At 36.5% G+C, this 26184-nt stretch overlaps 1 protein-coding gene across 2 annotated transcripts; it reads right to left on the bottom strand.

Moving 5' to 3' along the window:
* Window positions 1-6011: 6011 nt before the first annotated feature.
* Window positions 6012-25241, bottom strand: MYOZ2 (myozenin 2). 2 transcript variants are annotated; one of them, XM_049815078.1, is made up of 6 exons: window positions 25124-25241; window positions 24464-24567; window positions 18978-19147; window positions 15560-15689; window positions 13625-13808; window positions 6012-6426 (listed from the first exon to the last, which is right to left on the bottom strand). In XM_049815078.1, the coding sequence occupies exons 2-6, from the start codon at window positions 24537-24539 to the stop codon at window positions 6195-6197; spliced, it is 792 nt and encodes a 263-aa protein (XP_049671035.1). In that variant the 5' UTR covers window positions 24540-24567; window positions 25124-25241; the 3' UTR covers window positions 6012-6194. The 2 variants fall into 2 exon arrangements, with proteins under 2 accessions (XP_049671035.1, XP_049671036.1); XM_049815079.1 differs by lacking the exon at window positions 24464-24567.
* Window positions 25242-26184: the final 943 nt, after the last annotated feature.

Below are 26184 nucleotides of genomic sequence, written 5' to 3'. Positions count from 1 at the left end.
AATCCCAAACTTACACAGCCTGCATAAGTATTTCTGTTTTATTAATGGGAAAACTGATGAGGAACAAATTTTATATGTTGTGTACAAAACCAGTCTGTGATGGACTGGGCTACAAATCCTGGATTTTTCAGACTTTTTTTCCCCAAGACTCTTCTTGTGTTCTAATTAGCTGTGAAACTTTCCTTTCTCTTTTATCTGTTTTCCTTAAACTTTGTATAATAATCATAACTTACTGAAAAATTCCTTTGATATATTGTGAGCTGGTGCGTACTTAACATGTGGACCATGGTGAGTGTTGGTGTGGAAGGGTGAGGTCTCACTGCATAGGATCAGGAGTCTTGCCAAAGGTGTAGCTGACGTTGGGCTTTTGTGTTCCCTGCAGCACCCATACTCAGTGTTAAAGTTAACCCTGGCTCTGTCTGGTTCTAACTATTGTAAGGGTTCTCATTCATTCACGTGTGGAAATTGGCTTTCCTCTAACTGCTCCCATAATGGGTATTTTGATGTAAATTAATAAGCATCTGTGCTAACAGCACTTGCTATAATTGTCATGGTACTTTAACAGAGGATTTTCGGAAGACAGCCAGAATGTATTTCGTAGGACTGCCAGATCCTTCTTTTATCAGTCTTTGACAGTGCCCAGTAGAAGATATTTATAGAAAGAAATCAGCTAAATGTGGGGTGATATTTCTCACGCAACTTTCTATTTTCCAGCGATAAGCCCTAGATTCAGATCACATAGTAGCCATTATCCATAATAGGCATAGTTGCCACTATGGATTTGTTTAATCCTGTTTTGAAGTTATTAGTAGTTTTTGACTCACAACATCCTATAGCACCAGGTTCCACAACTAGGCATTGAAAAAGTATTTATTCTGTTAATTTTAAAGTTGGTTCCTTATCATTTTATTAAGAGTCAGTTTGTTCCTGTTTTATTGTTCCCTCCTCATCTTGTCCATACCATTTGTGGAGACCTCTGTCATAACTTCCTTTATTTGTGTTTAGGTAGTCTACTGTTTCCTTGCAGAGAATTTTTATTTGTCTTTTTGTTTTCCAAGTCTCCTCTATTCTACCCTACAACCATGCTAACTTTTTTGGAGGGAGGGCTAGACTCTGTAGTAGTTTCTACTTACTCTGAACACTTAGCCTGCAGGCTGTTTAAAAAAAATGTATTATTTCCTTGGAAGGATTCTACCCTTTCAGTTGCTTTTTAAATTTCCTTTAATCAGAGAATTTTATATGCAATTTTTGTTTTTTAAACTATATCAGTATGCTGACTACATTTTATAACTATTTTTTATCATCTGTGTTCTTACCCCCAATTACATAACAACTCTGTGGCAAACAATGTAGAGCACTTTATTTGTTTTTGAACAGTATGAAGCCTCTGGGAGAAAGGAAGGAGCCAGCACTACGTATCTTGTCAGCCCTATGGGGTTCTTCTGGTATTTCTGTCTAGACAGCTAATAATTTATGGATCCCACATTGAGAAATCCTAATCTAACGTATATGGGATTTTATGCTCCGCAGTCTTACTATATTTCAGGAAGTATATTTTATCCTGTTGTCTTAGGTACTGCCCACAATGTTCTGTGCTGTTAGTAGGGCCATCTAAGAACTGAAGCAGAGTGTAGGTTATTCATGCCTGGTCTGAAAGTAATTTTTAAAATATCTTAGTAGATATGTGCTGATTTTCTCCCTACAGTTCTATGCAGTTTCCTAGAGTATTTCTGAGACATTATTAGGGTTGTTTGCACTTCATCATACGTACAATGCAAAAAGAACTACATATGTAGTTAGGCCCAGCTCTATAATACAAAACATCCATTCTGATGCTGAACACATAGTTGCTTTGGTAGTGGCAAAAATTTCAATTACAGATACACATTTGAGATACAATAAATGCCATGAATGGTCAAATTCTGTCTGCACAGAGGTCAGTGCCAAAGATCTTGTGTGATTTCACTGGGATCAGAATTCCATCTCCAGTGTGTTTTTCCTGCTTCTGATTGAGACAATAAATATTAAATTAATTAAAACAGAGATACTTTGAGATAATAGAATAGTAATTTATTTCCACAGTTGTCAGTTGTATGGATTATGCAGAAGGGAAAGCAGCCAAGACATGCTGACATATTTAGACATCTAAGAAGGGAGTATGCAGTTAAAAAAAAAAAGTACATCCAAAGTACAAGATTAGGTATAAACAAAATGCTTTTGGACAACAATGAAGTAATGACATGAATTGCTCATTTCCTGGTACTGATACATAACCTCTATTACACAACAAGCAGAAAACAAATCAGCTGCAATGTTTTTGTTGAAATTGGGAGAGAGACAATATGGAGTTTCTATTACTGCATTCATGCAAACATACCTTATACCAGACAAGAGCAAATAGCACATGACCAGAAATCAATGTCAGTGAGACTGTGGCCTGCTGGATTCAAGAACAAATTTCAGATCATCCACTGTATGTAGTACTTTCAGTGCTGCTGAAGGACTTCGATATTAGGGTAATTTGGCCTCTTAGCTTAGCTAAGTAAAGTGAAATATTAATATATAGTTTTTATGAGTCTGACCAAAGTATGGGAAATAGTAATGGCATAAGTGATACCAATAAGCATAGTTTCAGGCCATAACTGTATAGGGTTAAAATACAAACTCCTCCTGATGACTGTTATTGCTTATACCAATTTATCATCAACCATGCAGACAGTACAGGCCATGAACCCTGGCTTTTCATGTCAAAAGGGGTTTAAGGTGCATATGTTTTAAAAAAACCCTTACATTCATGGAGCTATTCAGAAGTATACATCTCATTTCTTTTTTACATACTGTAATCACAGAGTATTTTGTATAAATTGGGGAATAGCAGATCTGTTTCCTCATTTTACCACATTTTTAGTGAAAATATTTAAATGAATTTTTAAGTTCCCTTTATACTGCTGCAATGGGTACCTTAATGTAAATGATTATGTGGCCCAAAAGACTTTGGGAACAAAGACTTCTAGACGTTTTAAACTACATATTTACTCCCACCACATTTCTGTCTTTTCATCATATGTTTCAGTCCCTTTCTCTTTTGGAAGCAAGTATAAGTGTCTTGTGGTAAAGTGTACATGATGTTATGAGCACATTTTCTGAAATATTTATATGCCTGTGATTGCTTATATTTGTGTAAAGCTGTTCTTCATGTGTTTTTCCATTTAACCTATCCTTTCAGCTATATTCCTTACAGCTAAAAGGAACTTTTAGAAGCACCACTGAAAACTTTAAAACTATATATTTGTTGATCTTTCCAGACCTATAACTAAAGAAACCTTTATTCTCTCCCTTCAGAGCCATCTCTTTGTCTACAAAAATCAATGCAAATCTTGATCTTTAAAGTTCTTTATCATTAGTTACCCAAAACTAGTCTTTCTTCTGATTGTAGGATATGTTTCAAGTGCCATGTTAAGTGTCTCACAAAATAGATGTAGGTGTTAAAACCCATTGAAGTTAATAGAGAATCTCTGAATTCCCAACTTAGAGATCTTCCTTTGTGACAAAGGAGTTGTTTTTTGGCAGAGAGGTTTGTTTATTGCAGTGGGATTTACGCAGTAAGGCTACATGTAGGCTAATGCAGCCAGGGAACATTCCTGGACGCTGGCACTGGATCCTCTGTGCTGTTGAATACTTAGCACATTGTGCAGTCCTAGCTTCTGCCAATTAACACTCTCCCAAACAGTTCCCAAGCATGGTTTAAAGGTTTAGTGTCGTCAAGGGCCTGTTCCCAATAGGCAGTTTGGCAAAAGCCACCCAATATGGGAAGATTAAATAGTATGGCTGCAGACTCTTCTCTGACAGCTGGCCTCAGTCTTAAAAAGAGCGATCTGGGCACATCTGATTTACTAGTGTATATGTAGCTCTGTGATAGTAGAGCTAGGAAAGCAGGAGGTACAGAGTTCTGCTGCTACAGTTGGTAGCTGTAGCCGAGTATTGAATTAGAGCTACCAGTTTTGCTGTGACACAGCTCATTTCTGAAGTCCCAGACAGAATTTGAGGACTTAAGGACTGCCGGTAATTTCCAGCCACATCTAATGCTGTTATTTGGACCATCAATTGAACACATGCATAGGAGGCTCAGTACTTCTCAAACATCTTAAGCCTCCTGAGCCCAGTCTGTGCCAGTGGATCTATAGATGTGTAGCAAAGTAAAGTTACCATTATGTGTCTTGTGTAAGAAGCAAGGTGGGGTGCTCTGCATGTATAGGTTATTTTTACAGACTATACAATAAAAACGATATATCCTTTCTTCACAGTCCTCACTGTGTATATGCTGTGCACCAATTTTCTCATATTTCTGTTAAATTGGCTTATGAATGCTTATGCTGGCTCATAAAAAACAAATTCCACCAGAAGTTGTTTGCATTGCTCCTCACTATAGTTTTTTCTTTAGCCTTTGCATTTTTAGCCTTGAAGAATTCATACTTTTGTCATTGTCCATGTAATTGTTGTACAAAGTGCACGGTTAACGTCCCCAAACTAATCCCTTGCTAGGAAAGTGTTCTTGGTCAATGAGGTTGATTTTTTTTTTTCTTTCATAAATTTGTTCAGGACCTGTACATTTGTTTGTGCAGTATGTGTGACAAACTAAATTAAAGAAAATAGATGACAGAATTTCCTTTGCCAACTACCTGCCTTGAAGGCGGATTTGAAATGTGGAAACCATTTTTACAGATACAAATTTCAGCCACAAAAATATAGGCAAAACTTTTTGTTCATCCTTCCACTTTAAATCTCATTCTACCATTTTTTTTCTTCAGATGTTGAGATTCTTTCTGAAATATTCATTTTTGTAGCTCAACACCACCCTTAATAAGGAAAATATCTGGAAAAACATTATTTTATTTGCTTACCATCGTCATCTTCTGTGGGTTTGATGTTAAGAAAAAATTTGATTAACATGTTACTATAGAGCTTGCAAAATTTTATGAATACTCTGATTTAAAGAAAAAATTAGTATCCAAGATACCCAGAAACCTTTTGGATGTTGCATCCATACTTGGAGACCATAATGCCCTGGAGAAGCATCTAGGGTATATGAGAGTGGCCTACTGGTTGAAGTGAAGTATCCTGTTTCAAAACACATACAAACTAAACTGTGCATTAGAACATGCAACCTGCAGATGTTGGATACTTCTCAAACATAAAAGCATTTAGAAACAAACAATTATTAAACAGATGCTTGGCTTTTACTAGAATGTAGTTGTAATGTGGAAAATGACACTGAAAACCAGCACCCTCATACTGATTTTGGCCTGCCCCCTGTGTAGTTATGGATGCTTAATAAGAGTCTGATACTTGTTATTTCTAAAACGTCAGAGCTTGCCAGCCTATTGAGAGCAAGAAAAGTCGCATGCTTTTAAGTCCAAGTATATACTATGGCCATAGGGGAAAAGGTCTATGAAATTTCCTTCTAGTAACAAAAGCATTTGTGGTAACATAGCTTAGTGGTACTAATTTGGTATGTTTGACATAACCAGTCATTGGTGGGTTTTTTAGTTGTGATTAACACAAACATTGTAGACTTATCCAGGAAATACCTCTGTACTTTTTCATACCACTATGTAATCTTTGTCATTGCCAAATTTACTACATTTTCTGTAAACAAATCTGGGTGACGTGGATACTGATGTCCATAATTAAAGCTGAGTAAGAGTCAGAAAGGAAGAAAATGGCCTGAAAGAAACTCGCTGTCACTGAAGTAATGACAAAATTCTTAACTTTGGCTGAAAGCATGGTTGGGAAAAAAGTTGATTTGTCAGAGCTTATCTTGACCAGGCAGTAGTTGGAGTACACTGAGTGCACTGTTGTGGTATTGCTCAGCATACCTATCAAATCCTTTGATAGTAGTGCCATTTATTTTTTCTTAATACACTTGTTCTTAAATGATGAGCAGAGATTTTAGAAAGTAAAAGAACATGTAAACACAAATAGAAAATATCTCAGTCATATTTGCCAAATTACTTTATTTATGTTATGTCTACAGATGAAACTAGGTGCCAGAAAAGAGACACTACATCAGACACTATTACTTATACTCCAGCTGCCAAGGAAAAATGTTGTCAGTAGCCTTTAGTAATATTTGGACCAAAAATACATGGATGTGCAGCTTTCAGCATTTTGTACGATGTAAAGTGCAGCTTCTCTCACAGGTCCTCTGTTTCTGGAACAGTGTTGGAATCCGAAGGCTGAATGAACACTACAGGAATATTCTCAGACGTCCATCCTTTAGGAGTCCTATTGAAGGATCTTCTGGTAGCAAGAGGGTTTGCAAGGATCATGAATCTGGGATCATTTAGCATCAGTAGATTAAAATCTGGTACCTTGAATTTAACCAGCTTTGATGCTCTCTCAAAACCACCAAAGGGAGTGGCAACTCTGTAGATATTAGAGAAATAAAAGTAAAATACGATTTTAAAAATACCTGTTTTATTTTCCTCCCAGGAGCTGAAAAGAACAGAAGCTATTTTAATGATACAGTTTTGGTACAATTTCTTGCTTACAATTTCAAGCTTTTGGGAAAAGTATTCCAATTGTTTTTCTGGCAAATGCTAAGATCTGCCTTATTTTCCCTTAGATAAAGCCTTCAGCTGACTTCAAAATTCAAATGGACAGAAAAGCCAAGGGAAAAAGATGCTGCAAGAAAACTTTGTCATTGGTGAGTCACAGTTACTAAATTTATTTTGTGGGTGATAAGTTGATAAATCTGAAAACATAGTTCAACACATTCTCTCTAGCAGGTAATTAGTTTAGGAAGTTCTCACCCCATTTTCTCCTATCCCCAGTTGCTTGTTCCTCCCACTACACTATATTTCAGAACCATATTGTTGTACCAGTTAGTGTATGTGGGTTGTGCTATAAACTTGGGTCACCTCTGGATTAAACAAAGACCCTTCAAAACAAAGGAGCATGTTAAAATCCAAATTATTTCAGCAATCTGGTTTGTATCATTATGCTCAAACAATTGCAGCAATACAAGTGAGGAGGTGGTAAAGCGTAATGTGAAGCAGAAAAGAACAGCCAAAGACAACAGGGTCTGGAAAGGAGGGGAATGGGTGAGGACTTCTTACATCAGCTTTGTTTCTGAAGAAAATGTTTATGTAACTAAGCCTTGAAACACTGGCTGAAATTGGCCCCTAGTCTTCAGCCAGTATTTCTCATGTTATTTAAATGTAAATTATTTAAATTAAAAGTTCCCCCAGGCGATAGGCCTGAGAAACTAAAAGATAAGAAATACTAAGCAGGAACTGACTGTTACATACATTTGCAAATATTTTAAAACAGCAGTATTTCCAAATATCTCCCATGATTCTTCTATATTTGCAGGTTTCTAGGCTGAACCCCCTCCCCCCGAGTTTTTCTGTCACTTTTTCCAGACTCTTTTGTGTAAGGAAACGTGACCAAACAGACTATTGTATGTGTTCTGCATTTTGATAAGCTGCATAACTTTGCTGGGATATACTTTGGCCAGTTAAGAGTGTCAGATTTTTCAGCTACACATAAGCACCTGACTTCTGCAAAGCTAGATACATAGTGGCATGCAAAAATGAATTTTTTTGAAATGGAATTTCACCAGCCTTGGTAGGTTTTGTGTGTTTGATACAAAACAACACATCTGCTGGAATATATTTCCGGTGGCTCCAGGTATTATAGCAGAAGCCCAGAGAAATTAATACCAACAGGAACTAAAAGAGATCACTTGAATATCTGACTAGGATTTTCAGCAAGGTAACTGTAGATAAAACAAAACCTAGGGAGAATTAAGTACACATACACCAAAAAAAAGAGATTAATTCAGAAAAATTAATCTGTGACCTAAAAGAAATGGTACTATTGTGTCATTACACAGATATTTCACTGAATTTCAGTACAAACAGCATTTGTTGAAGGGTATGGTGTTAAATCCAAAGGGTCAGTCTTGTAAGATATAAAAAATCATGAAAGTTCTGGGGGTGCACACTTATTGAGAGAAAAGCGCTGCATTGGATTAAGCTCTAAAACTGTTTCTCAAATGAAGATAAGACAAAATTTTGCAGCAGCAGTCAGTCCAGGCATTAAACTCTCTTGAGGTCAAAGGAAGTTCTTTATACAAACTGCCTGTGGTATCAAGCTTTTCTTGTGAAACTGTCTTCTAGGTCACAATGTCAAATTGGGTACCGTATGATACTGATTAAAAATAATTGCTTGGTAATTGGCACAGAGTGAATCTAGTGATCTACATCTTACAGGATAATAAAGATTGTTTTAATTGCTGCTTTAGTTAAGGTACACATTCTCACATTGTTGTAATATTTCATTCTCATCAATATGTAAATTAAAAGGATAATCAATATGAACAGAACAATAATAACTGTATAAAATGCAGAACAATTCTATAGTGTAAAACTTTGTAGTATTTTTGGGTTTTTAAATACAGCATGTTTCTGTAGGTAACAGAAACAGGAGAGTGTTCTATGGAAATTCAAATACCTTTTGTGGGGGAAAAAAACCCCATGTAGTTGCTATACAGTCTGGCCTCAGAGAATTATGCATTCCTGCATGCTAGGCAGAAGCATGTGATGATTGACATAAAGGAGAGTACAGTAATTGGCTAATAGATGTTAATTTTCCTTTACAGCAGCAGTGTATTTTTGTGAGCAATAACTTGTCTGACAACATGGTCTTGTAATGACCTGTTGTGTGCACATCAACTATATCACTTGAGGTCTGATTCATTGTGTAGAAGCCTAAAACTCATGTGTAAAAAAGTTCCAGTAGTCGTTGCTCACAGTAAGGGCGGAAATGTTGGTTTAGAGCCATAGGAAGTGGCACTAGGAAATATAAGAGATCGTTTAATATTCACTTTGCATATTCCTAAAAAGTAGGTGCATGATTTAACAATAGCAGGCACAACCACGTTTATTTTTAGCTGTTGTTTTAGCAGGGCTTCTTTTTTTTTTTTTTTCCCTGCAGTCTTTCTTATTGAACATTATATTGTCTCAACATAGGAGACTACTTGTAGTTGATTATTTGGGAAAGTCTGAAGAAATGTTTTAACTGTATTGGATTAGCACCTTCTCTTACATAATTACAAAAAAATGTGAGTTTCACATTTTAAAATGGGACTCATTCTTAGAACATTCAGCTTATTGCTAATTCTGTGCAAAAAGGAGACATGGGAGCAAAGGACCTGACCCTACAAAATGCTCAGAGGTTCATGGTAGCTTAGTGCAAGAGCTAATGCCAATTTCACAGAGGTATTTAGGTGCTAAGGGTCTGGCTAAACACCCAGTTTCTATTAATCTCACATCATTTTAAGTTAGCACCCAAAATTCCTTTGAGGTCTGGATCTCAGAATTTTTACAGTAGAGTTCAGAATCCATTAATCAGTAACAACAGAGCCCAGTCCAGATGGACTGGATTCCTGTAGACTTTTTGATATAGTAGTCTTTGGGAATTGAGAAAGCTGAGCAAGAATTTATCTGGTAGGAGAGGCAGAACTAGTCAGACTTGCTTGACTTACGTGAGTAAGATGTAGTGCTTTGTATGTTACTCATAATCCTACCTTTGACATTTTATCCAGCTCCAAGAAAGCAGATGGAATAGAGGTACTAATTTAACTACTATTACAAACTCCTCAACAAATGTAGATTCGTGCTGTCACTCCTACAGATGATTACTAGGTGATTCCACACTGGTAAGAGACAAGAAGATTTTTCACCAGTAAATAGTTCTTCAATCCTAATAGGAATTAATCTCCAAGAGAAATTAGATGGCATGGCTCTGTTCTGAAGTATTTGTCTGCTAGCACAGATTCATTTTCATCCAGGAGGAGGAAGGGTAGCCAGGTCTGGCCAGTCTATTCAGAGATCCTCAGAACCCAATTCTGGGTGTCTCACAGAAAGCCCTGCCTCGGAAGGCAAACGGGCTTGACATTTGCTGTCACTGCTTCTTCCTTCATTGACCTGCCAGCGCTGCAAGATCCCTGCAGCATAAAATGCATACTAGACCCCAACTAATACCTTTATGAATTCTTTAGTTTTGATTCTGCTACTATTATAAAAATTGCACTGCTACAGGGTCCGGAGTCGACTCTTCATTGTTGGCAGCGGAAAAAATAATCTGAATGCTGTTTAGTGCTGAATATACTTTTAAGGCATGCATGTGTACGTCTGTTCCAACACATCAGATGTCCCTAGCTGCTAAAGTTGTGTTGCTTTTACAGTTCGTTGTGTAACACGGAAAGCTGAAAGGTACCTGGATATGTCCTGTAAAGTCTGAGTGTCATTTTAACAGATACCACTGAATGAACTGGGAAGAATCTCATGCCTATTTCCTTGGGGAGTCGTATGCATCACACTTACTGTTAAACACAGCCCTTCCTGAGTAATGATGACTGTACCAGTGTTTTGCAGGAGAACAAACATAATTGCACTTTATTGAACGATGGAGCATGAAAGAAAGTCTTGATTGATATCCTCACTGGTAACAGAACGGTGCCATTATATTGCACTTTAATTGTTAAATACAGTATAGTTTGCTTTTTCTCCAAGACTGCAATTAAAGAAGTCAAGGATGCTGTGACCTAGATGCACAGAATGACTTAGTAGGATCGAGACACAGAAGTCCAAAGAGATATAGATACTTTACGCACAAGGCCCATAGGCTGCTAAATTCCTGAGATGCCTAATGTTTTCTTTATACAAATGCTAAGATCTGCCTTCATCTTAGCTATACTGGCAGCTGCACATATCTTACACCAAAGCTCATCTGTGATTCTCTAATTAATAATCCTTTGCCTAAACTTTCATGCTTGAAAACATACATAATATGCTACTGCAGCAAGCTTTGAGCAAAATAGCATATCAAGGCACTTTCACTCAAAATCCAAGGCTGTTAGTGTTGAACCTTTGTGTCAAATAATAGTATGTCTGTGACTGGAGCTGTTCTGCAAGAGATTTGGATTCTCCTCAGTCTGAGGGTATATCTTTATAAGAGTGGACCTCACTGCTCACATACAGTATTCCAGCAAAAATGCTACCCAGAAATAAAAAATTACTTGGATTAGACAGAGTAGAACTCTTAGCCTAGACATCAGGCCACACAACTAACAGCAGAGAGGTGTAGGTCCTGTTTTCTGCTCCTAAATCTGTTTGTTTAATTTACTGTAAGCGTTAATTAAAGTGCATTGAAAGATCTGGGAACTCAGATGTAGGCCCAGGTTTCTCTTTCCCCAAGTCAGTTTCTTAATTGTTCAGCTAGAGAAAGATGTTTATTCCTTCTAGCCCAAAGAGTTTTATTATTTTCTGTACTATGGCACAGGTTTTAATAAGGGAAGTGAAGACCATACCCCCCTCTTCCATGGAAGAGCCAGAAACTAGGTTGTTATACCTCTCCTCGGGGTTTGACATTCCTGTAGTAATAAATCCAGGCTGGCCACGTTCTAGGAAAATGCTCTTTTGAAAGAAATGAACCTAACTGTCTATACAAATTTTAAAAGAATACATGTGACCGCTGCTCTGTTTCTGGAAAGGAAGACCTTAATCTAGCCCTGGCCTGAAGATAGGCAGACAGAATTAGGTGCTGGTGGCCTTACCAAATAAATTTAAGTCATATTTAACCTTCTCTGTAATGTTTTCTGTTGGTTAGCTTGGCATGCAGTGTGCTGTCTGTTTTAAATCCCCTAATCAGACACCCCACTCTCCTGTGCATTTTTGAGTGTAGACACAAAGTCATAGCTGTAAAATCCTCTCCAAGAAGCTAGTATCTTGAATTTCAATTTTGCAAATTCTCAGTTTCTTTTTGAATCTACTCCTTCTTGCTAGAAAACATAAATCTGAGTGTACTGTATGTAACAGCTTTTCTAGGTCCACCAGGCATCCTTTTGTTTTCTTCTGGATGTGGATTTTTTCCATGAAAAGAAGAGTTGTCATGTGTGTTATTTGTATGCCTTGTGTTTTGATTTTACCAATTTCACAGTCTGGATCTGGATTTATGTGCCAGATTTTAGGGTTTTATGGCAATTACAAGGGAGAATATTGACCTTTCCCTTATATGAAAGTACATATGTTCAAGAAATTCAGACTGTGGTAAGCCACAGTTCTGCCATAGAAAGAAATCCAAACAGTTAGTGTTGTAAAGAGGACAACTAACAGAATATGGGACCGCAAAGCAGCTAAAAACCCACAAAGAAACCATCAGATACCATCTCAAGACATATCCCTATTAATGGGGCTTCTGTGCCCTGTCTGATCCTGTCTTTCACAGTAATGACTCACATGCTCAGAATCTCTCTTGTGAGAGGGAGAACCGATTGTGTCTATCCATGTATATGTATCTTTGGCATTTTTGTGTTGGTTTGGCATTGGGTTGTTTCTTTTTTCAGTTACAATAACAATAGTACATAACTGTGCTATTACTGTTCTGATGTTAGCAGCTGTGGCACATCTCTCTCGCTTGTATTTGCTATCTTTTGAGAAGAGTGTGCCACACAGACTGAATTATTAAAATCGCGATGTATATTGCTGTTAGGAAGTCAGAATTAGTGTAGTGTCTGCAGTGCCAGTTTTGATGCTGAATTGTGTAATTTTTTTAGTCCTTGCACTCACAGTTGAGGCCCATCTCAATGGCAGGAACACAAGTGATGTTTGTGCTATTTTTCTCTAAGTTTATATTGCCATGAGCCATTTTCTTTTTCAATAGATTGCTGTCTGGTGTTTTGAGGAAGGGTTTTGGTCTGGCTCAGCTGTCTGGAACTCAGCAGGGGTTATTTAGAGAAAAATTGTCCATAATTCGATAAATAAAGATAGTGTGAATGGTATGAATGAAAGCAAAAGACAGAAGTAAGAATGTATTTTAAAACTTTTAGAATAGTTCAAAACCCAATGTTGTCCATATATCTAGAAGTTCTGCTGAAAGCCTTAGTATACTAGTTACTATGTAATTGATTTCACTCAGATCCCATTCTACTTTAAATGTTTTTTAAGTCTGCTTGTACTATTTTATCTGTTAATTTGTTAGTGAAGGTTGTTGAAAATATAAAAAATGTTAAATGCAATAAAATATGCAGTCTGCTAACTATTTGGCATGAAGGATTGGTTGAGGGCTAAAGTTCATTGTACTATCATTGCCTAAAAAACAAGCCACATGAGTTGTATTAAAAAACACAAAAAAGAACGGTTTGCATTATACAGCTTACAAACAAAGTTTTGACTGAGAGGTTCCCTGATAGATCTCACGATCCTGTACCTGCTGAAGTCAGTAACAGAAATACTGAAAGGAGTTTGAAGCATTGCTATACCACGTTTCCCATTTATTGAGGACACTGGATTCTGATTCTGTCTTTCTGTCTGTCTTTCTGTCTGTCTTTCTGTCTGTCTTTCGTTTCAGCAATTCATCGTTTGGGGTCCATGCTTTAGAGAGTGACTGGTTTCCTCCTTAACGCTCTTTGTTTGCCACTTGTAATCTGTGTGTGTGTTCATGTTCATGCGTATACTTGCAAACACAGGTGGTAGGGTTTTTTTACAGCTGGTGGAAATGTTTAATTTCATAGTAATTTTTCTCTGCACCGTAAAATTCAGTGTCCATTCGGAATTACCTGTTAAAGCTCCTGTAGTCAGGCAGTTCTGGCTTTGCTTCAGGTTTAAAAAGTTTAGGATATAAAGCTTCCAGCAGCTCTGGATCATCCCTAATGGCTTCTATCCAGGGAGACTGATAATACTTCGGCACAGAAGTAGTGTTGAACTTTTCAGGAGGAATTTCTTTCAGTGGTCCAGAATATCCTGTAAGGCAATAACAGCAAAACCATTGTAATAATAGTTTGTGTTTTCTGCTTCCTTACCACCATCCTGTGTAACTAAGAAGTAACATGCCATTGTTTCACAGTTCGGTAAAATGAACAATTGGATCAAGTCACCTGGCCAAAGCTACACAGAAACAGAAAGCTGGCAGGGGAAATTTGTAGCCTTTTAGATAACTGTTCCAATGGCTTCCACCCTCTTTTGAGGCTAAGTTTATTTTAGTGTTATATAAATTTATTTCTATCATTATAAGCACTTGTTTAAAACCAGACTATAGCTACACAGCCCTTCAGCTAAATTAACAAAAAGATTTTTAAAACTTCCTTTTGGTTAAAACTGAGATAATTCTGTAGTCTTTGGGTGAAATGATCCAAAAGTGTTAAAAGGAGTTAGGATCACAGCCATTGTAGTGGAGGTTTTGTCTTTGCCTCTGCCTTAGATGCTTTAAAATGTCCTACCTACTTGGTTCTCTGGTCCCTTTCATTATCTGAAAAAGTGAAGAATCAGTTGTTTTCTCTGCATAATCATCTGAGGATCAGGTTCTGATCAGAATTTTACTGAATAAATAAATTCCGTATTCAGTCTGATTTCTTCCAAAGCCAAGTACAATATGGCAGGAATAAATGTGGGTGGGGAGTCAGACCTTAATATACAATTTGAAGAATTGAAACCAGCAAGGGATTATCCAGTTATATGAGTTATACTATTTATTTGAAAAACAAGGGAAATCTATTCTACCCTTTTACCTTCCCACCACCTCTAGCTCTTGAAATTAATGCTGTTTCCTTCTATAAGCCTAATAAAACCTCTGTGGTTTAATATCTACTCCTTTTGCCGGACCTTTTTTGCCTAAAGAAAGGCTTGATGATTTCTATCATGTCTTAGCAATGGAAATTACTTCTGTTCGCATTGTATTTGACCAATGGATGCACAGAGTCTTAGCAGTCACTAACAGAGTAGCATTGACCTAGTTTACATAGACTAGAAGAGGTCTGCACAAAACATGCATTGAGTAATTCTGAACAAAGAATGAATTTGTAAAAAACACAGTCTGCTCATGGATAATTCATAAACAGGAAGAAGGGTTATATCACTGAATAAATTAATTAAAACAAATTAGCCTTCTCTAGTCTTTAAAGAATACAAAATAAGGCTTTCTTGTAGCTTACTGCTTTAAATAAAGACAACAGTACCCTCACAGTTAAGGACTTCAATAACAGTTTATGCAGCCAGAGGCAAATTCCTTTTTAAGTTACTCCTCTGTAAAGGTTTCTAGCAAAACTTACAGTGAATTCAGATCTACATTTATGGGTAATTAAACTACAATTGATAACTTTCAGACTGTTGAGCAGTATATTGCGTATTAGAAACAAAAGTTTGGCAAAGAAAAATCAGTATAGTAATCTGGTTTTAAATCTGAGGATCTGTTTCTCAGTGTTTATAAGACCAGTAAATATAGGAGCAGTTTCTCTTGATATTAATGTATGTTTTCAGGTTAGGGAGAAGTAGTACAAAACGCATATCAAATCCTTAAAAATGAACAGAAGCAACTGAAGAGCATCACTTTCCATTTCTGTGGGAGATTCTGCTTAGTTATCTGACTCAAATTTATCAATGCCTAATAGTAAGTCCACTAACAAATTCTTGTTGAAGATACTATTTTATAAAGATGTCCTTCCTCTGCTGTGAAATGAGTACTAAATATATTTAATGTTTGTAAACTCACGTATTACCTGGGGCAATGTTGTCAGGATGCGGTGGGCTCCGGGGATCGGGTGTATTAGGAGGTGTCATTGGGGCATGCTGGGGAATTCCTTCCACACTGAGGCCATCCATTTTAATGCTCTGTATGGGCTCTCCACGCTGCATTCAGATAGAAATAAATATCATCGACAGCACAGGCAAAAAAAGCCTCTGTGATTCTCTGTTGAGAGTTGGAGTGATACTCCAATTTACAGCCCAGACCTGTGACCCAGGGTATACTATCCGAAGGCATACTGTCCTGCTGTTTGGTACCCTGTTTGCTAGATAGCACTCCCCAGGATTTTCTGGCTGTTAGCTGGAAGATGACGTAGTTTCACAACTCTTTTACATTGTCTGTGTAAGCAAAAATGAATAGTTTTTCAGTGTTAAAAATGATATCCCAGCACAATTTTAAATGTCTGTATTACAAGTGTGTGAATGCTTTATTGAACAGGTTGGAGGTGGTGTGAGCTACGTCAAGACTCCTAAAGCCTTGTAACCATTCAGCTGAGTTGTCTGACCTTTTCCTAAGTTTGGGATGTTCAAATATTGATATGCAGTCTATGAAGAGAGTTCATCCCATCTGCTGCTTACATCAATCACCACAAAATCTACCTGTGCATGTGGGCTGTATGGTTCACAGCAAAGAGTAGATCTGGTCACTTTGGTAGGGGTCCCATAAAATGTGTCCCCTGAATCACTAGACACTAGAAGCTGTTATGTGCCAGACAGAGCACCCTTGCTACCCAAAGATTCAAGAAATCTGGCAAGTTTGCTCCGTTTGAGTTTCAAAGCACTCATACTTCAAAGGGTCTCTTCCCAGATCCGTTGAAAATTCACTGCATTTGTTGAATTGCTTTTGTTTGGAATTTTCTTTTCCTTTATTTGTAATAGAAATAACAGCTTCAGTACAGGTCACTTTCTGGAGATTTATGATATGCTGTTATTTTCCACCCTCCTATCAGGTCATCGGTTCTAAGGAAACATCCAAAGGCTTAATCATTGTTGCATAAATATAGAATTAGAGTCTCATAAGAAGTCAGTGTCTTATTTTAGCTATGACACACAGGCTAAAAGCAATTTAAATATAGACTGTTTCAGAGTAAGAGTTTCTTAAAGTAGGAAAGCAAACAAATAATACTTGTTTAAACTTGAAACAAAAAAAAGATCAAGGCAAAATGTTTTCTAGCCATCCTGAAGTATGTTAGAAAGATTAATTTTGGCAGGCAGAATCATAAAGATGATGAAGACAACACCAGTGGTGGCTAAATAGGCATTTAAGGGAACAGAACAGAAACCAAAGAGGCATCATTTTTTCACATGTCAGAATGTCATACTGACTACAGCATGTGTACTCTATGTGTTTTTGTGGGAAGAAGTAGACTAGAGGGGAACTGATCTGTTAGACTTTGTAGCAAAAGCATGGAACCGGATACAGAAATTCTGAGGAGACTGATGGTGTTGTTCTCAGAATTTATCTGTGTAGCTTCTAACACACAATAGAGGGAGAAATTGGGGGGACAGTATTCATATATGAACTTCTAAATAATAGTGTTCTAATAATAGTTTTGGGTGTTCACTACAGTTATTCAGATTTTTATGTGGGATTTCTTTTGTGCAGATTTATTTTAAAAATGCAGATTTATGAAAACTCAAAACATAATCCCATTTGATCCCTGTGTAATTTAATTTCTGTTTAGTGAGTGACCAAAGAAGTTTGGAATATCTGCACCATAAAAAAAGAAACGTAAAAATTTTTCTTCTATAACATGGGATATTAAGACATACTTTTCTTCCTGAGTAAAGTTAATTTTTTGTATGGGAAATGTAGAGGCCACAGAATTACAAATGCATTTACCTTTACAGTCAACAAAGCATAGATAATATCTTCTTCAAGAAGGGAACAAAAATATTTCAGAGATTTCAGCTGTGATATTGGAAATATTGAACTCGGCTCCAATAATCGCCTCTCGGACTGTTGTGAGATCCCTCATCATTTTGGTTAGCATGGACAATAGTAAATTGCAAATGCGTCTTTTATTGTCTACTCCCAAAGCCTTGTTATGAGATGCAACTAGACAAAAAGTTTTCTTAGAGTCAGTAAGTTGCATTCATTTTATGGTTTCTGATTAATTTACAAGTGTGTGTGTATTTTCTTTAGTAAAATTAAACATAATAGGAGTAAGCCCTTCAGTGCTTTGCTGTTCTGATTAATAAATTAATTGTTTTCTATTTGTACCGATGCAAACTTTAGATTATATCACAACAGTACATTACATATAGTTACTATTTTTCTTATTCCAAGTGAAGGTTAAAGAAGAATTGAGTCAAAGTCTTTGTATGGATTCTGTAGGGGCTGGATCCTAACACAATCATAGGACCACCTATGCAATGATTAGTTGTAAAAGCTTCAGGGAAAGAGAATTGCTATTCTACAAAAAATATTTCCTAGGTTACTTAATAATAATTAACTTTTGTACCACATACTTCTTTTCATCTTCAAAGCAGCTTAAAAGTACTGGGACAAATTCTGCTTCTTTAGTCATGTACCTTTGTATCTGAAATCAGCAGGGATGCATACATGTAACGGAGAAGCAGGATTTAATACAATACTGGAATTAGAGGGGCTGGTTTTGTGCTGTATTAGAGTGGGCATGGAGTATTCATGTTGAAATAGTTAAACCTTGCAGCACGTTGGAGAGTTAGGTAAAATTTATGAACGTTGTTGTCCCTATTTTCAGAGGTTAAGCAAAAGTTTTAAATATTTTGCAAAGGCCACAGATGTGACAAATGGCAGGTGCATTTAGTTCCTGCCATGAGGATTCCCAGGATATCACTCATGCTTTAACCCAGTTCCTGAAGGACTAGTTCAAAGAATAATTGTCTTTCAGTGACAAGCTCCATCCTTTTTCTCCCTGTTGAGACAGGCAGGCCTGAAGTGTATTAGTACCAGTTGTGAGAGTCATTTTGCTGCTTGGAAACCACGTGGAGACCACCAACCAATTTTAATAAAAATACTTACTGGTTGCATGAAGCAGACGAATTTCTTCCAACCTTTGGAATACCATTAACTAGTTAATTTTTAAATTAACTAGTTAATTTTCAATAGTCAATGAGCCAATTATTACAGGATAAGAACTCTAATTGCTAGGAACCTGAACTAGATTTGAATGAGAATGTTTTGAATCTGATGTCCTTAAGTATTACAGTGTTCAGATTTTTATTTGTGTATAGGAGCTCAATAAACTACAAATGGCTTATTTCATGTTAGCCTCGTTCTAGTACAGGATTTTGCTTTTATTCTTCCTGAAACTACAAATAAATCATGCACAATGTGTATCATGAGCACCAAGGGAACCCAAGCTAGTATCATTGTGTTTCATTAATAAGTCATTACAAAATACTCACATTTCTTGGCTTGTTTGCTACGTAATGATAATTTTCGTATGTGTATTTGTCAGATCGCCGCTGACGTCTCTTGAAGAGTCTTGCACCTCTGTTGCTGAGTGTTGATAGTTCCTCTACCATGATATCTCTGGGGGTGCTGACCTTTTTTCCAAGGTTTAAGCTGGGTGAGACTGCAATACAATGGATAAATACATACCTCTGTGTTTCTTAAATGCCTGATATTGCATACCTTACACCTGAAATCCAACAACATGTTAATACATACTTATCTAACACATAGCATAGCTTCATATAGTGTTAGTGACATTAATCATTCTTCCAAAATTTTGGAGCAGAGTATTGAACACCACAAACCTCTTCTTTTGAAGATGCTAAGCACCTCAAGCTCGAAATTTACTTCAGTTGAATGGCATTCAGCTGTTATCAAAATCAGGTCTAGAATGTCCTACACGCCATCTTAATAGCAGACTAGTAAAAACTGGCTTCTGCTGAAAGAGGAAAAAAATTCCATCTGACCCCAGGGTTCCCACATCAAACCTTCAGTTAACTTTCTGTGTCCTGCATTGGATAGATGAGCAGGTAACCCCTTTTAAACATACCTACCAGTTTCTTATTGCTTATAAACATTTTATTTTCAATTATTCTTTAATATTCTGTTTGCTTTTGAAATCCAGGGCAGGTTTTGTACTTAAAGAAAAGTTTGCTTTAGAAAGTCTCTATTAAATAGTATTTTTAAACTATTTTTAAAGAAACTTTCAAAATAAAGCTCAAGGTATTGAAAATGAGAGCCCTAACCAGGAATTACAATATCCTTCTAGGAACTGATACATTTAGAACGTTTTATTTTTCATTCTTTCTAAGAGGAAACTGAATTACTAGATGCAGTATTACTTTATTTGCTAGTTGGGAAAAATTCCTTCTTTGTCTTTAGTTACCTCCTGGGTCACCAAATCCTGGGGGATTTGAAAATGAACATGCATAAGCAGGGGAAGGGGAGATCAATTGGAGAACTCTGAATATCAGAAACTCTGCTGGTCATCTTCATGGTAATGTTCTGGAAACTGGGATGCTGGTAGCAATGAGCAAGCTGTTGCTTCGTGACTGAACTCTCTCACTAGATGACCTCAACCTATAAATGAAGCTTAAACCTCAGAATACAGTAACTTCAACGCTGAACAAACTTATTTTCTTTTATTTTAATATTTATAATTTTATTAATTGAAATTCTTCTCCTCAGTTGTTCATAAACTTCAGGAAGAAAAATAGGAAGATACAGTGTGCTTTGAGGATGATATCAATGATCTAGTATGTTTCTTTGATCCGCTTATTCAAAGTCACATTCAGTCATTTCTTTAATAATAAGACATTCTATTCTTCACCTATTCTTATGGTCTACAGGATTTAAAATTCTGAACTTTAACATATATTTTAATGCATTAAAATTAAATGAAAGCAAATTATATGTAAGACACTATATCTTGCTTCCCAAGTGAGCACACAGGAAGCCCAATTTAAAATTAACATTACAAATTAATTAACTGCAAAAGGTACCTAATGTCAAAGTTAATATTGCGTATGCAGGGTGTCTTTTTGAGTAAATGGCATCCTTAATGTGGCATATGTCTCCTAGTAACTTTATGTTGGAAAACCAATGTGATCTGCTGACATATAGGAAAACTTAATTGAGACAGGTATATTAAATATTTAGCCGAAGATGTATATACAAGAGTTTTCCATGTAGTAAATCAAACAAGTTTGCGGGCCCTGGAGTGCATCACTGTTGATCCACTTCTGTTCATACTGATTTCAACTGAACGTTTACAACAGATTTAACTGGAGCGAGAGCAAGCTAAATGTATTGTGAGTTGGAGCATACACTTCTGCTTTAAAAATAGTATGCACAAAGAATCCTAACAACCTTCTGTTATTTAGGAGGTTACTACAAAACAGAGAGTTCTTAACATGGAGAAAATTACTCAGCTTGCCCAATGTAGCCATATCAGTGATGGATAGTGGTGGGGGTTTGGCTCTGTGGTTGAGATAAGTGCACTGGTTATTGGCCTGTGGCCTGAAATTTTGACCCACAAGTCATATTTTGATTTTATCAAGATTACTGTACAGGTATGGACTGTTGGATGGTTTTTTACTAGTAAGGAGTAAGAAATTTACCCTTCAAATCAGCAACATTTTCCTGTAGAAAAAACTTTTCTTCTTTGTACATAGAGTGGGTAGTATGTACATCCTCAGAGACTGGGGTGCCAAGGTGGTTGCAGTTGTCTGTCCAAACCGCTCAGTATTCTTCTGGGACACGCTGCATGTTACCTATTTTGGGCCTTTCTGTTCCCTTACATACCCCTGTTCTTGTTCATGTTAACTGAAGGCTCCAAGGTACTTTGTAACCCACAGTTGTGTACTATTGTGTATCCAGGCAGCATCCCAAAAACATAAGTGTGAAGTTCATTTGAATGCCTTGCCAACTAAAATCTAATCATCTGTCTAGTTTTATGATGTGTCTAAGGATTGTTTCAGTGTCAGTGCAGAAAAGGTGATGAAGAATGAGTAAAAGAGGACATTTAGAGGATGATAGAGAACATCAATGTCATAAATGGACATTGTAAATTAATACTGGAAGTTTAATTCATACTTTAATCCTAATCTTAACCTTTTAGCTTCATTTCTTAATTTGTTCCTGCCAAGTCCTTCCTGTCCTGCACTTAAAATTGTAACAGACTGTATTTAAATATGATTTATATAGTTCCTCCTGCATTCACTGCCTAATCCCCCTTTAATCCTGCAGTTTACAATCTTCTAAATACCTTAATCTGGATTATAAATTTTAATAATGAATATCAGATAGTATGTTTGTTGTAGTATCAGAAATAAGATTTTTTTAACTATATCATGAAAGATAGTTAATCATGTAGTTACTGAAGAATGCATTTAAGAAATAGTATAGAACTGGACATGAGATTTAAGTCTAGTGGTAGGCTAACCTGATGAACTCCAAGGGCTTCCTTAAACACATGTATTTACATACATGTACTACTCTATCAAGTAGTCTTTGAAATGCTATGATAAGTCCAAGTCTGCTAGTGAAAAACCAAGGGCTTGGGGAAGTCACTATACCCACACGCTGATTTATTACTACAGTCTGTCTTCTCAGAACATAAGGGGGCTTAGAGTTAGTGTCTATTCCTGCAGTTTTTTATGACGTGTCAAACTTCTCTAAAATACAAAGTCATGTCCCACAAACCAACAGAAGATGTGGACTTCCAGTCATTACCAGTCTTGCCCAGAGATTGGTAATCTTTGAGACACTGGTAAAAACTTGGCTGATTTTGTATTTTATCAACAACTGTTTCTGCTATGAATATCTTTTAACAAAGAATTTGATATTCACTGTTTACCTGAAAGCGTTATAATAAAAAGGGGCTGAAATAAAAATGCAGTAGGTATGCTTTCTGTGTGTCATTCCAAGCTACTGGGGCTTGGAATAAACAGAATCTTTTGTTACTGTTTACCTCTGTTAACAGTGGAGAGTTTCGTAGGTCTGTGAGACTGGCTGAAACAGTATATTTAATTTTTACATGATTACCAGGCGCAGGACCATCATTTCTAATAGCGGTGTGAAACTTAGAAAGATAGCAGTTCACCTTCCAGATCTCAGACTAAGCTTGTTGAATTAACAGTTAGGGGAAAAATAAAATGTCAAAAATTAATAGAGCTGAATTTAGCCATTTAAAAAACAGATTTCTCCTTGATTTTTCCAAGAATTGTTCAGATTTGGTCCCAAAGAACTAGCAGATACTTTGTGTGATTACAGCTTTGGTTATCCTTCTGTTTCTTAACTGGTTTCACTGAGCTTGTACAGTTATAAATTTCAGACTTTTATCACACCCATTTAATGGAATTTCATATTGTTTTCAGCATTTAAATATCCCAGGCATCCAAAGAAGATGCAAATGTAGAACGTACACTTAAAGAGTTAGTATTGCCTTCAGTGGCCACATGCCACAGCATATCTTGTAGGGTAAGCTGTCATGTCTATGTGTATGAATCTAAACTTGACAGCAAATCTGATAATACGTAAATAATAAAAAGGGACAGTTTATGTGAGGCAAATGCCAAGCATCAGCACAGATTATCTAGTAACGCCAATGATTTCAAGGACTGTATGGTAGATTTATTAGTATTGCTATGAATAGTAGCAACATTTACCATGTGAAATGCCTGGTTCCAAGCAAACATATGAAAGACTTTTTGTGGTTTTGCCCTGAAGAGCTTACAGGCTATTTATTTCAGGCACATATAGTACTTGGGTTTACAACACCAAAAAAAAAAGGAGTTGTATTGAAATCTGTAAGGGCAGTCTGACTTAAGTGTGTGTTCAGTGGAGAATGGAAATAGGAAAGAAGTATTTGGTTAGGAATAGAAATTACAGAAAAAAACTGTGGAAATCTCAGAAGGACTAGGACCAGGCACTGAAACTCGTAGCTTCTTTTTCTAAAAATCTTACGTCTCTTGTCCTACTCTTCATGCAATTGCAGTGGTCAGTGAGTGAGTATGGAAACCATCCCCAAATTCTTTAGAGCAAAAGCCCACAAGAAAGATTTTCAGTACTGGAATTTAATGTTCAGTGTTTTATCCTATGTGAGTGGTATAATTTTCATAAATTCTAAATATTAATGGTGCTCCCTTTTTTTTTTTGGTGAGGCTTGTAGGGTGCTTATAACTTTTAAAAAATTTATCTTTTATGTAGATAGTAAAAAAGGCTTCATGGGGAGGATTGGAAGGATCTCCAAAAGCATCCAGCACATACCTAATGAAAGCCAAGCAGATTTGTATTCCTAGCTGAGTTAATTGCTTCTTACAGTGTCACACTAGAAGTGTAATTTTAAGAACTTGTTTTAGAAAATCAAACTACCTTCTCATAAGTGTCTGGATTTTCATCAGTGCAACAACAGAAAAGTAAAATTTCTTCATATAAGATTAATTGGTGGCTGTGCATTAGAGAGAATTGCCAGATGCTAGTAAAATTTGTTAGTTACAGAGATTGAGAGGAAGGAACAGAGATGTAAGGATTTGTTTCAAAATTTTTTATCATTCATATAAAAAAGCAGAGTGAAACAGAGAAAAAAGAGGATACAGATCAGCATGTTTCTTAGATGATAGCCTTTTAAAATGGAATTAAGTAATGTTATTAACCCCAAATAATATTCTGAAAGGCTATCCTAGCAGAATGTACATCAGCTGTTAGATTACTTCATTCCTCCACAGCAGTTGTTCATCTGAAAATAGCTTTCAAATGAAAAGAGGCAACTACAAGAGGATTAGTTACCATAGGCAGCATGATACTCCCACAAGATTATTTATGGCAAAACACTCAGAGACAAAGCTGTAAGAGAGTTAAACTCTATGATTAAAAAAATATATTAGGGAGGGCTAGAGGACATTGCATATACAGTAAGCTGGGTTCAACGCTATACCATTTCTGTGTATTTCATCCATAATGGCTGATGCTTGTTGTTTCCTCTCTTTGACCATGGCAGAATGTGATAACATTGTGATTTTCTGATACGATTTTTCCTTGCTGAAAAAAAACAACACATTTTTACATTGTTGAGCCAGCTTGCACAATTCAGCCAACTTTAATTTCTAATAGCCTGTTTAGAATGGCTGAATAGTGAAGTTAGTTATTTCTGATTTAGGAATACTGCACTTTTAATTGTCCAAAATGCACTGGCAGTTCTTGCTTGCAGACAGATGCTAGGACATGTTCTGATGGATAGATATGAAGGTATGGACTTTTGAGTTGGCTGCATAAATTCTGTAGCAAAATCAGTGTCAGTGGTCTAGGCCTCCTCACATCTACACATTATATTAAAAGATGTAAATTCATAACTGATATTTTAATTACATCTTGTTTTATGCTTTCATAAATGTTACATTTTGACATTTCTTAATCTAATAAAGAATTTGAGGAACTAAATGAGATGCTCTGGCATTTTTAAAGAAAGTGCATTTCTGGCTAAGTAAAAAAATAGACATCTTTTTAATTGCAGAGTCAAGAGGTTACATAAATGTCTTTTATACGACAGTTTGTAGGACAGACAATGTCAAAATATTTCAGGAAACAATACACTTACCCTACTGTTTTGTTGTGCAGAAAAAAGCGATCTCAACCCTTTAGTTGAAGCTTCAGGAGTTAGTTATATATGGGGATGACCTGCCTGGTCCAGGATGGTTTCTACCCTTGTGCTTGGATCTGCATGGTACCTAGTACCGAGACAAACTGGGGGCTGATCCTCTTCAAAGGGATTGGCATCCAGCTGACATCAACCAGTTATATATAGAATCAAACACTCCAGCCACTCATATCTTCCTGGCGAAAGAAGAGAACAGAAAAGATTCAACTGCACCCACAACAAAGACAGTTTATATCCCTTTCAGAGCTTATTGGAAGATTTAATGGAATGCTCCCCTCATACTCATACAGATCATCTCCTCATCACCTCTGAGAATATTAATCTCCATGTTATAACCAGGAAAGAGACATTTAAAAATAAGGTGTTAAATATATGGATGGGCAAGACTATAACAGATGAGAATGGCATGGACTAATCCTTTAGTGAAAGATGAAACCACGCTTCAATAGTAGCTGATGGCTAAAGCCAGTGGCAGATGGCTGATGTACAAAGTCTGTTCTGAAAAAGAAATGAGAAATTTTTCAGTATTATATGTGGTAGGGATTAATTGCTCAACAAGTGCACACCTCGCAAACTGTTATTCAAAATCTCTTAATTTTCTTTGTGGATTAGGAACAGAAACCTGCAGTAATTTGAAGCTTAGTAATATTCGGCATTCCAGGATAGTTGTATCAGTTTATCAAAGAAATATTTCATGACAGCAACCAACTTTGGACAGAAAGAAACGGTGGCAAAAGGAACCATTCCCCCCCTACCCTCCTGTCTGAATGCAGCTAGCTGAATTATGGGGCAGGAAAAGCAAGATGAAATTTTTGTATTTCTGATTTGGTTTTGGGGTTGTTCTAGGAAGTTTCTTGTTCTTATGGAAAATTATAGTCTTGTTTGGCTTGGAGGATTGATGAGAAAATTGCTTGGATCCTGATATGACAGGAGAAAGGAATTCTGACTGTAAATGGAATCTGGAGAGTAATAAAATACATCCACACAATGTGCATAACTTT

The sequence above is a fragment of the Accipiter gentilis genome, chromosome 12 (genome assembly GCF_929443795.1).
Source record: "Accipiter gentilis chromosome 12, bAccGen1.1, whole genome shotgun sequence".
Taxonomy (NCBI): domain Eukaryota; kingdom Metazoa; phylum Chordata; class Aves; order Accipitriformes; family Accipitridae; genus Astur; species Astur gentilis.
The sequence above is the reverse complement of the archived record's forward strand: the minus strand, read 5'-3'. Positions and strand labels throughout refer to the sequence as shown.

Bases quoted from the DNA above. Each gene is read 5' to 3' on its own strand.
- MYOZ2 (XM_049815078.1), bottom strand. From the start codon at position 24,539: ATGTTATCACATTCTGCCATGGTCAAAGAGAGGAAACAACAAGCATCA. The intron at 19,148-24,463 runs GTATAGCGTTGA...ATTGTATTGCAG, and splicing joins GGATGAAATACACAGAAATG to TCTCACCCAGCTTAAACCTT. The intron at 13,809-15,559 runs GTAATACGTGAG...ATTGCCTTACAG, and splicing joins TCCTGACAACATTGCCCCAG to GATATTCTGGACCACTGAAA.